At 42.4% G+C, this 12,878-nt stretch overlaps 1 protein-coding gene across 2 annotated transcripts in view; it reads right to left on the bottom strand.

The window, feature by feature from the left end:
- The window catches only part of slc6a9 (solute carrier family 6 member 9), a 299,983-nt gene that overhangs the window by 249,633 nt on the left and 37,472 nt on the right, over positions 1–12,878 (bottom strand). The window contains exon 2 of one of the 2 annotated variants that reach the window (XM_063064441.1): positions 5,891–6,071. The exons of the other annotated variant lie outside the window; for it this stretch is intronic. Coding sequence (XP_062920511.1) covers positions 5,891–5,920 — 30 coding nt within the window. The 5' untranslated portion in view covers positions 5,921–6,071. The remainder of the gene's footprint in view (positions 1–5,890; positions 6,072–12,878) is intronic. 2 annotated transcript variants of the gene reach the window in all.

The raw sequence follows: 12,878 nt of genomic DNA, 5'->3' as shown, positions 1-12,878 counted from the left end.
GTAGTTTTTTTAAATATGATTTTCAATAAATAGACCATTAGAATGTCAAAGAAATGAATTGCTCTATCTTATGCAGTTAGCTTGATCTTTAAAAAAACTTGCCAGTGGCTGATGAATGAGAGGTAGAAATCTTGCCAAATAAGGGCCATCTAGCCTGGAGATACTGTCTCTTCACACAGTAAGTCAGCTGAAAATACTGTAAAATTTTAATAAGCATTTACCAATAAAACCCATTTCCATTTTTTATAATGAAACTCCAAACATAATTGAAAGAAGCCTAGACGTTTCTAGATGGGGAATATATTCCCATTGCCCCATAAACTTCAAAGAAAGAAAACTGTATTTTTTCTGCCAAAAGACCTATGGACACTTGATGATCAGCATGGGCATGGTGGGTCAATAGTCTGTTTCTATGCTCTTTGATTCCAAAACGATCTCCAATAAGTGAGAGTTTACCTGCCTCTGTCTCTGACAGCAAAATACATTACATCATTAAATCCCCGTTTATCATCCAGGGGTTGGGGTCAGTATTGAGCAGAAAAGTAACTGAGAGAGCCAATAAATACTGTGGCTACAAAAGCAGCTCAGAGGCTGCAGAATTTACGGTGAATGTTTCATCTCCTCTTTCCCCCCCACAGACTTTCCACTATTTGGTTAAGTGAACATCCAACAATAATTGAGTGATCTGCTATCAACCCAGCGCAAAGCAGCTCACCCACATCCATACATGAAACTTTAATTCCCTGCACCTCCAGGGCAGCGGTCAGATATAAAATGCACGGCTGAAACTAATCAAGACCTTTCCACGATCATCTTATTACTCAGGCCTTTTGGCACCTAGAAGAATACAGCAATGCTACATGCAAGTACTCTTCGAAGTTATACAGCATCCTGACTAGGTAATATATTGCATTCCCTTCAGTGATTAGATCTAAATCCAAGAACTCTTTACTCAATCATATAGTGAGAGCACCCTCCTCAGAGGGATTGCACAGTTCAAAGTGGCTCACTATCACCTCACCAAAGGAAATTAGGGATGGACAATAATTGTGTTTGTTATATGTGTTAAATATTTGGTTGCTTACATATATTGCCAATACCCATTTCAAAGCTGCAATACAGATGACTGCTTAATAATGATTACACTGGGAAATTCTAGCATCAAGCTAACAACTCTGATTGAAGTAACCATTTGTAACCAAATCTATCTTGTGCCTGCTACAGTGTTGCTACCTAAAGATTAACAAGGCAGGGAGTTTCTTGAAAATATTCCATTTAATATTTGGCCTTTGAATATCTGCCTCTGATATTCATTGAAATTGTCTAATAACACTCAACTAAACAAATTGTGATGGAACTTGAACCTTGCAATTATGACTGAAAGCTTTGTACTTTTAGTAAAATGACATATTCATTTAAAATGCAAGGACCTCCTCTGTCAACAATATAAAATATTTAGAACAGAATTCAGGAGTATTTCATTACACTGAGTTGTGAAGTTGTAGAATTCAATTCAAGGACTTTGAGGCTGAGGCAAAAATCATCTCAACATTTAAGTTTTGATAGGTTATGTAAATGAAGGACAAGAGAAGTGGTGACATGCAGCTGAATTAGAGAGTTTTAGGTATAAGGGAGGCTGGACAAACTTGAACTGATTCCTCTGAAGCACTGGAGGCTGAGTGGAAACCTCAAAATTAAGAGAGGCATAGATAGAGCTGATAGTTGGAGTATTTTCCTCAGGATAGAAATGTCAAACACTAGAGGATGTTGTTTTAAAATGTGAGGGAGACAGTTTAAAGGTGATGTGTGGTTAAGTGTTTTTATACAGAAATTGGTGGGTGCTGGGATGCACTCAGTGCCGGGATGATGGTGGAAGCTGACATGACAGTGGCATTTAAAAAGACACATGAACATGTAGGAAATGAAGGATATGGGTCAGGTGTAGGCAGGTAGGTTTAATTTAGTTTGACATCATGATAGGGTGCCTATTCCTGTTCTCTGTTTCCTGAATCACATTTTGAGACCAGGCTCCAAATCAGTAAAGATCAATTAAAGAGAAAAAAGATGATCAATATAATCTTGGCATGAACACACTTAGTCCATCTGCTCTGCCACATCTTTTTTTGAAAACGAAATTGCCAAAATAAAAATAGGAAATGGAACTTAAACCGAACAAGTAAAAAATTGTGCACTTGGGAAGCTTGAGTAGCGCAAGTCATAAAGTGAATGGCAGAACCCTAGCAGTGTTGTTGAACAGAGTTCCTCAAAAGTGGCATATAGATAGGTAGGATGGAGAAGATGCAGTATATGGCATGTTCACCTTCACAGGGAATTGAGTTCAAGGTTTGGGTCACATTACAGTAGTGTATAATGTTGGTTACGTCGTACATGGAGTATTACACCTTTTGCCACACTACAGGAAAAGGTAGAATTATACTAGAGAGTGTGCAGAGAAGATTCACAAGAATGATGCTGAGACTGGAGGACTGGAGTCATAAGGAAAGTCTCGATAGTCTGGGACTGTTCTCTCTGGAGCAAAGCAAGTTAAGAGACTAGGAGGGAATGATCCGAATCTTTGATTTTTTTATGAATGGGCTCACTGCCTGGGGGACCTTCCCTACAAATGCACCAATTGGAAAAGGAGGAGTGTGCACAATTCCCAGTTTGTTGTTTTGAGGTCTGACACCTGACAAATGGAGTGGTCTTTAACCTGGATTGCTTTCATATCACTTCCATTATTTCAGCCCTTCACTAATAATTTCTGCCAACAGGGATGAAGGAGTTTCAAAATATAAAAGAGAATAAGTACAAATCAGAAGTGTAGAATCCTCAGTATAATTAGCAAACCAGATAAATAAAAGCCATCAACAAACAACAGGAATTCTGCAGATGCTGGAAATTCAAGCAACACACATCAAAGTTGCTGGTGAACGCAGCAGGCTAGGCAACATCTCTAGGAAGAAGTACAGTCGACGTTTCAGGCCGAGACCCTTCATCAAGACTAACCGAAGGAAGAGTTAGTAAGAGATTTGGAAGTTCGAGGGGGAGGGGGAGATCCAAAATGATAGGAGAAGACAGGAGGGGGAGGGATGGAGCCAAGAGCTGGACAGGTGATTGGCAAAGGGGATATGAGAGGATCATGGGACAGGAGGTCCGGGAAGAAAGACAAGGGGGGGGGGAACCCAGAGGATGGGCAAGGGGTATATTCAGAGGGACAGAGGGAGAAAAAGGAGAGTGAGAGAAAGAATGTGTGTATAAAAATAAATAACAGGTGGGGTATGAAGGGGTGTGGGGCATTAGCGGAAGTTTGAGAAGTCGATGTTCATGCCATCAGGTTGGAGGCTACCCAGACGGAATATAAGATGTTGTTCCTCCAACCTGAGTGTGGCTTCATCTTTACAGTAGAGGAGGCCGTAGACAGACATGTCAGAATGGGAATGGGATGTGGAATTAAAATGTGTGGCCACTGGGAGATCCTGCTTTCTCTCATATCCCCTTTTGCCAATCACCTGTCCAGCTCTTGGCTCCATCCCTACCCCTTCTGTCTTCTCCTATCATTTTGTATCTCCACCTCCCCCTTCCACTTTCAAATCTCTTACTAACTCTTCCTTCAGTTAGTCCTGACGAAGGGTCTCGGCCTGAAACGTCGACTGTACCTCTTCCGAGAGATGCTGCCTGACCTGCTAAATAAAAGCCATGTTTATACTGCATCATACAGCAAGGTGAATGTTTCTTTTGTTTGGACGGTTACCCTGAGCCTGCTTTGGTCATGCTCCGCTCTTCCTCGTTGGGCTTCAGCTCAGCTAGAAGGTAATGGTCACCACTGCCAATGATAGCTGCCACACTTGAAAGCCAAGATTTCAAATTTTAGAAAGGTATAGCAATGGGGTCACTGCAACGTACAGTATGCAAATGAACCCTTTAACACAGTGACTGCTCAACGCTAACCGTCAGACACCCATTTACACCAATCCCAAATTAATCCCCTTTTTCATTCCCTCCGCAGATTCAACTAATCACTTCCACACCAGGAACAATTTACAGTGACTAATTACTCAAACAATCCATGCGTGTTTAGATGCTAAGGGGATGTCAGAGCACCCAGAGAAAGTCCACATGGCCACAGATAGAGCATGTAGACAAAGAACACCCAAGGCCAGGACTGAACTCAGATCTCTGGTGCTGAGGCAGCAGCTCTCCTGTATCAATCCGCTACATATCAGAACCTAAGTGACATACCACCAAATTTTCTCCAGACTCAGCTGTAAACTTGCTTGGGTCCAGAGGAGACTGGGGATTGCTGGTGGCTGGGGTGACTCACACCAAAAGGGGGTTTCTTGACACTACCCCAGACGCATTGTCAACCCTCTGATTACCATTTCTAAAGCTGAGGAATAAGGCTGAGGCTGCTGAGATTGTGGTTCCGTCTTAGTGGTTTTTTAAGTTTGTAGGGATGGTTTTGGAGACAGAAAAGGGAATTAGAGGTCAGGTTAGGGTTTTGAGACAGGCATTTTTTTTCCTTTATTGACACAGCACAAAGCAGGCCCTATGAATCATGCCGCCCTGACAGCACAACAGAAACTCGATTCACCCTAGCCTAATCACAGGATGACTTTCAATAACCAATTACATACCCAGTATGTCTTTGGAGTGAGAGGGGAAACCGGAGAACCTTGAAAAAGTCCATGCATTCCTCGGGAAGGATGTACAGAGACTCGTTATAGACTGGCAATGGAAATGAAAGCTGAACTCGAGAACGTCCCAAGCTGTAATAGAGTGCACTAACCACTATGCTGCTGTGGGGCATGTGGAGAAAGTCAGGCCTTGACTCTCCATTCAAAGCCCAATGACGTGGATTCATGATGAAAGGAACCTGTAGTTCAGGCCTCTGCTCGACACGAAGGACATCAATACGGCCAGGTGACAAAGGACATTCATGTAGTCGGGCTGTCCCAGTCAGTGTGTCCCAGGATCGGATGTCCATGTGAACAGGTGGCATGAGGGTTGATCAATCGGCACACCCACAATTAAGAGCCTGACGTTCACCATTCACCATTCCGGGGGCAATACCAGAGATTGGAGCCCAGCAGTCAATCAGAATTCAGAAGGCCAAGCCAACGGCTAAAGCCTGGTGACTTGACGCCCAGATGCTCGAACTGGAGTTGGAAGACAGTCCACATCTGTGGAAGTGGGTGGGAGGGAGGAAAGAAACTTGTTTTGCTGTTGTTTTGTTGCTTGTTGTGTCCTGTGTTGCTCTGCTGAGAATTGGTGAGGTATGCTATGTTGGCACCGGAATGTGTGGTGACACTGTGGGTTTCCCCCAGCACATCCCTACGTTCTGTTGGTTGTTCATGTAAATGATGCATTTTACTACATGTTTGGATGTACGTGATAAGTAAATCCGAATCTAATACAGCAGAGAAGGTCTTAACTTCCCAAGTCACATACTTGGGAATATACTTGTGATATCGTTGCAATCTGGTTTACTCCTTCATCTATGGAAAATGCAGGTGGTGGGGGTGGGGGGAAGGGGTGGAGGAAGATGCATGAGTGAAAAGAGCAAGATGTGAATATTGTTTCTTCGTTATAATGCAAATTGAACAGTTGAGAACTACCAGGTCCAAAAACAACTTCTTTCTGGGCTGTGAGGATTGTGGTCGAACTTGCCAATGACTACACAAAAACTTAACTTTGCTGTAGTAATGCTCTCAAACACTCCTTGCACTTTTCCTTCCATTACAAGATTAACTGAGATGCAACCACAGTGGGTCCGAGCTGGAGAAAACACCAACATCCAGGCAAAATCTTGCAGAAAAGAGGATATCCGGGTTTATCAGTACATCTTCAGGGATTGATAATTTTTTTGTTATACATGTTACTGATAACTTACCAACATGGCTTCAGCACTTTTGTCAGGCATGGTCTGAATAAATTGATCAGAGTTTTCACTCCACACTCTTCAAGAACTTTTGCTCAGCTCAGTCACTGCTGCCCTCTGCCTCCTTCTTGCTGTGACTGTATTGAGCTTCTCTTTCACTCTGTTACACGTCCATCCAGGAATCTTGAATACTCTGAAATGATATTTGACACAATCCAGATCTTGACACTTGTATCAGATTCTAGATCAGATGATCTAATAGCAACACTTAATATCTGGTTAATACACACTTGATCAGTTGCATTTTTATTTTGTACATTTATAATGAACTGAATTCCTCCAAAATTCATTATTTCACATTCAATGCAATCTTTTTTATTATTTCCTTGTGAACCTGAAGTATAGCATATTTCAAATAAACTATATTCGACAGTCGTAGAGTACTACATCACAGAAACTGGCCCTTCCATCTGTTATTCTGCCTCGTCACATCTGGACCATAGCCCTCCATTCCCCTCCATCCATTTACATATCGAAACAAACCTTAAATGTTGAAATCTAGCTTGTGTCCATCACTGGGACCACCCTCTAAGTGAAGATGTTTTCCCTCAGGCTCCTCTTAAATATTTCACCTTAACCTATGACCCCGAGTTCTCGTCTCACCCAACTTCAGCAGAAAAAGCCTGCTTGCGTTTACTCTATCTTTACCCCATTTAATTTTGTACACCTCTGTCAAATCTCCCCTGATCCTTCTAAACTCCAGGGAATAAAGCCTTAATCTGTTCCATCTTCCCTGTAATTCAGGTCCTCGAGTCCCAGCAAACCTTGTAAAGTTTCTCCTTCGATCTTATTAATATCTTTCTTGTACATAGGTGAACTACGCCATGGACAGTCCCAAGCCCAGCTGTGAAAAGATGAGGGTTGGGCTTGCGACTAGCAACCCTATCCTGTAAAAATCCAGCACTATGGAAATACCAACAGAAGTTTCAAAGACCTCATCCTAGGGAAAGGAAGAATACACTAAGAAGTTGGGCTGCATCTAGGGACTCGAAAGACTGTCCCAGGACAGAAGACTCTGGCCAGTAGGGTTGATGGGGCTTAGGTATGTAAGGTAGGTGACCAAAATTGTACACAGAGGTCCAAATTAGGCCTCACCAACATCTTGTACAACTTCAACATTACATCTCAACTCCTGTACTCAATAATTTGATTTATGTAGGCCAGTGTGCTGTAAGCTCTCTTTATGACCCTATCTACCTGTGATACCACTTTCAAGAAATTATTGATCTGAATTCCCAGATCCCTTTGCTCTACCAGACTCCTCAGTGCCTGCTGTTCATCGTATTAGACTTAACCTGGTTTATCCTCCCAACGTGCGATACCGTACACTTGTCTGCATTCAATTCCAACTGCCATTTTTCAGCCTATTTTTCCAGCTGGGCCAGAACCTACTGCAAGCCTTGATAGCCTTCCTCACTGTCCACTTTGCACCTGTGGCTAAGGACATTTTAAATACCACTGGCAGGGCCCCTGTCATTTCTTCACTAGCCTCCCACAAAGTCCGATGGGACACTTGGTCAGGCTCTGGAGACTACAGTCCATGGGCCTTACTACTGTTTTGCCTCAGTTCTATAGATGGTTTCCCAAGTAAATATTGATGCACAAAATCTATTTAAACTCTACGATTCTCTCTCCTGAGATACAAAACATTCTTGGACTAATGAAATCCTTTACATTTTAAGTGTGAAGGGCTCACAAACCTGATTGTGTATACAACCAACCAATGTCAGAACAGTCATTTTGTCTTATTCCTCTATGGTGAAGCAGTGATTCCCTGTTTCTCCCACTGCAGTTGCTGTACAAGACATAAACTAATTTCTGTATGGGGTTGAAGTTAATTGTTTTAACTGTGAGCTTGCTTCTTATATAATTGAATGATGTATTTATTTCCTACCTGTGATGTATGCAAAGGAATGTTTTGCATGATATGTGTGATGCATTCCTGTAGTACAGTCAAGAATATCAAATGCATCAGCATACCTTATAAATTGATCATGAGGACAAAGCAATGCAAAACAAACTGAAAAAAAAGGTAAGTCTCAGAGTCTATTGATAACTACAAAACAACGGTGTCCATGGCATGACTGGAAGATTATCAGAAAATACATTTGCATTAGAAGCTTTTTTGCATTTGAAAGCATGCATGAGCCTTTCCGTTCACCTACTAATAGCATGGATTTTTAAAAAATATAGCAAATAAAAGATTGAAATTTATAAGAACGGGTCTAAACAAAAAATGCTGTAGAACAAATAAGCCCTTTAACAAACATGTTGCAAAACATACATTAGCAAATCTATTAAAGTAACCGAAGCAACACACACAAAATGCTGAAGACTCCAGCCTCCTGCCTCCTGCCAAGCCTCGCCTCTAGCCTCAAGCCTGAAGACTCCAGCCTCGTCCTGCCTGCCTGCCAAGCCTTGTCCTTGCCTAGTTCTGGGGTCCGAGCCGGAGGCAAGTCCCAGGTACTGGGTTCTTGTCCAGTCTCTGGCTCGGAGTCCAAGCCCGGGCTCCTAGCTCTCTTGTCCATTCCTGTTCCGGGTTCCCGGTTTTCGTGTCCATGTCCTTGCCCTCAGCCTGTATCCTAGTCTTGTCCCTAGTACTTCAGTGTTTGTGTCTTGCACTTGGGTCCGTTCCCAGCCACCCTCCTTATGACAGGTGCACTCTGTGGGAAATTTGTATATTCTTTCTGTGCTTCAATTTGCTTCCACATCTCAAAGACATGAGTATTGTGAGAGACATGAGTGTTGTGAGATTAATTAATTTATTTATTGAGATATAGCACCGAATATGCCTTTCAAGTCCTGTTAGCCAAGCTGCCCAGCAAATCCTGATTTAACCTGAGCCTAATCACAGGACGATTTACAATGACCAGTTAACTTACCACCCGGTACGTCGTTGGACTGTGGAAGGAAACCAGAGCACCTGGAGGAACCCCACACAGTTACAGGGGAACGTACAAGCTCCTTACAGGCAGTGGTGGGAATTGAACACAGGTTGGCTGTACTGTAAAGCATTGTGCTAACCACTACGCTACTGTGTAGTCCCCAGTTATTCACTGTAAGTTGTTAATAACGTGTAGGCGAGTGTAGAATCTGGAGAAATTGATAAGAAATACAGGGAAAATTAAACGAAGTGTAAAGGTGGGGGAGGGGTGGGTGGTTTGATGGACAATTGTACTTGATGTTGTTACGTACCCCGTAACTGGGTTGCCAAACCAGCAGAAATGGATCACTCAGTTGGAGTCTGGAGTACTAGAACTAAGAAAGTTTTATTAAAGAAACAAGCAACACAGTAATCGAAAGGATAATAAATGCAACAGTTCAGTGATGATAAACACACATGTGCACAGCATTAAGATAACAGCATCAATCAAGCTCTATCGTTGTCTAGGGGTAAATGACCAATTTCAAAATGACTCAAAGTTCAGTCCAGTTAGTAGTTCAGTTCGCAGTAATCGTTGCCATGGCGGTGGACAACGTGGGGGAAGAGAGAGATAGAATAGGAACAACTGATCATTCAGAACACTGCTTCACTCACAGACCAGCAAGATGGCTCACAGACCAGCGAGATGGCTCACAACAGCTTTTGGGCGGGTCCTTGGTGATGTCACCTGAGGTCACCGACTGTGACCCCTCCTCCAGATGCGGTCGATCCTCTGCAGTGAACCCGGCACCCAGGCAAGGGCGGACACACACCGGGTTCCCGCTGATCGTACCTTTCCACCCTTGTCGTTGTCTGGCACTTCTCACCCACTCGTGAGAGGCGCACCGCTTCCAGGGTCTCGTTACCTCGGGTGGCGTGTGTCTCTGTCTTAGCGAACCTGTCCCTTTTTATCCCCCTGCTGGGGTATCGCCTGTCCATCACTTCAAACAGTTCAGGGTTCAAAGGGGGGAGCCGCTCCAGACAGCTCTCCCTCCCACATCCCTTCATTACACATCTCCAGACGCTGCTCCATTGTTCCTTATCTCTCCTTCCCCTGAGGGCAGGTGGCAGACCAACTGCTGATGCCACTGATGCTAGCCCAGGCCAGCAAACATCTTAATTTTATGTGTATTCTCGTAACAATGTACGGAAAAGCTTGTCTCCATGCCTTATCTAGTTATTATTTGGCACCAGTCAAAAGCCTTCTCAAAGCCCATGTGCATTACTGTTGCCATCTGCTACACTGCTACCTCAAATTGGTTAACACTTGTGCCCATTTGGGTTTGCCTCAATGCAATTACCTCCAGGTGCTTATTAATCTTATTCTTTATTAATGTTTCAAATTGCTTTCTCACTACCAAGGTTTAAGCTGACCTGCCAATAGTTGCTGGACTTATCCCTATTGTTCTTTTTCAAAGAAAAAAATTACATTTATTACTCTCCAGCCCTCAGATTCAAACCATTCACAAAGAGTATTAGAAGATTTAAGGTCAGTATTCCCATTGTTTCCTCTTCTACTTCCCTCAAAGTTCTAAGATGTATCTCATAGGTTTCTTTAAATTTAAACTAAATTTAAATTGCCTCCATGCTATCATATTTTAAACATGCCCAACATTTCAACCATCATCTCCTTCACTATTAAAAAAAAACATCTTCCTTATGATGTAAAGTACTCATTAGGTACCTGAACAGTGCCCATCTACAAAGGGTGATTGATAAGTTTGTGACCTAAGGTAGAAGGAGTCAATTTTAGAAAACCCAGCACATTTATTTTTCAACATAGTCCCCTCCTACATTTACACTCTTAGTCCAGCGGTCGTGGAGCATACAGATCTTGGTCCTCCAGAAAGTGTCCACAGCACGGGTGATTGATAGGTTCGTGGCCTAAGGTAGAAGGAGATGAGTTATTAACTTTAAACTTTCTGCATAATTACTCAAAGAGTTGAAATGCATATGCATGTAATGAGAGTTGTATAACTCATCTCCTCCTACCTTAGGCCACAAAGTTAGCAATCACCCCTGCTGTGGACACTTTCTGGAGGTCCAAGATCCGTATGCTCCACAACCGCTGGACTAAGTGTGTAAGTGTAGGAGGGGACTATGTTGAAAAATAAATGTGCTGGGTTTTCTAAAATTGACCCCTTCTACCTTAGGCCACGAACTTATCAATCACCCCTCGTATGTTCAAGTGTCTATTTTTTGCCTCAGTGTGTCAAAATTCCACATGCCCAACCTTTTACTAGATTTATACCAAAAGAACTTTAAGATTCTATTTATTTTGGCAGCTAATATCTTTTCTTATGCCATCTTTTACTCTTATTTTGTGAGGCGTACAGTAATGAAATAGATCATCTGATTGAGTGGTGTCACAACAAAACAATGCACTCAATGTCAGTAAAACCAAGGAATTGGTAGTGGACTTTAGAAAGGGGAAGTTGGGAGAAATCGCACCAGTCCTCATCAGGGAGTCAGCAGTTGAAAGAATAACCAGCTTCCTTTCAGCATCTCAGCGGATCTATCCTGGGACCAACGTATTGATGCAATCTTGAAGAAGGCACATGAGCAGCTACATTTCATTAGGAATTTGAGGAGATTTGGCATGCCACCAGAGAATTTTTACAGATATGGAGAGGACAGCATTCTGGTTGGGCACATCACCACCTGGTATGGAGTGGAGAGCATTCTGGTTGGGCACATCACCACCTGGTATGGAGTGGACAGCATTCTGGTTGGACACATCACCACCTGATATGAAGTGGAGAGCATTCTGGTTGGGCACATCACCACCTGGTTTGGAGGCTCCTATGCACAAGATCAAGAAAAAGCTGCAGAGAACTGCAGACTCAGCTAGGTCCATCACGGACACTAATCTCCCGACGACTGAGGACATCTTCAATAGTTGGTGCCTCATGAAGGCAGAATCCATCATGAGGTGCCTTCACCATCCACAACATGCGCTCTTCTCATCACTACCATCCGGGAGGAGATAAGATGCCTGAAGATGCTGAAGCAATGTTTTTAGAATAGCTTCTTCCCCCACCCCTCCCACCAACAGATTTCGTAATTTTCCAGGAATACCACCTCACCCTGCAATCCAACATTTTTCCTATGCAGCCTTATTTTGTTTTCTTTTCCACTATATCTCTTTCATCGACCAAGGAGTTGTGGATTTGTTTTTCTTCCTTTGCTTCTCAAGGGAATATGCATAAACTGTACCTGAACCATTTGTTCCTGCAGGCCTGTCAACTTTGGTTTCCAATTATCCTGAGCCAGTTCTAAGTTCATCTCACTGAAAGTAATCTCCCCCCAATTAAATCCTGAAGGAAGAGTGGGAGAGAGGCAGTTGAGTTAGAAGCAAAGTTATACTCAAGTGCTGGAAAGAAGCAATTGAGACGCAAACATTTGTGTGGAGACACTAAAGACTGCAGATGTTGTAATTTGGAGCTACAAACAACCTGCTGGAGGAACTCACCAGGTTAAGCAGCACCACTGGGAGGAAAGCAATCGATGTTTTGGGTTGAGGCACTGCATCAGGACCAAAAAATAAATATTTGTGTTTGACACCACTTGACAAGTATGAAACTTGGAAATGTTTTGCATAAAGTATAACGAGCCAAGATCAAATGTTTATGTAATTCATATATAATGTACTTAATATTTCAGTGATATTTGAGTAAATTGTAGATATACTGTTTGATTAAGCAATCTTTGTTGTTTATATAATTCATTGTGGATTATATGAGAAGTATGTGAATAGCATAAGCCACACTACCATTTCATATATGCATACCTCGGTAGAAGTAAAAATGAACAGTACACATTTATTACCAGCTCTCCAGTATTTTTCTTTTAATTATTTTTTGAAATTTTGAAACATGGCAGTGGTGATGAGTAAGTTTTAAAATGAACCTAAGATGACTACTTGCCTGTGGAAATGCAGTGAGATATTAGAATTTTTTTAAAAACTGTAGCACACTTTCTTCACAAGAGGAGAGAAACGGTCGAGTAAAAAAAGTC

Source organism: Mobula hypostoma, chromosome 12, assembly GCF_963921235.1.
Source record: "Mobula hypostoma chromosome 12, sMobHyp1.1, whole genome shotgun sequence".
NCBI lineage: Eukaryota > Metazoa > Chordata > Chondrichthyes > Myliobatiformes > Myliobatidae > Mobula > Mobula hypostoma.
This window is presented reverse-complemented; position numbering and strand designations above follow the sequence as displayed.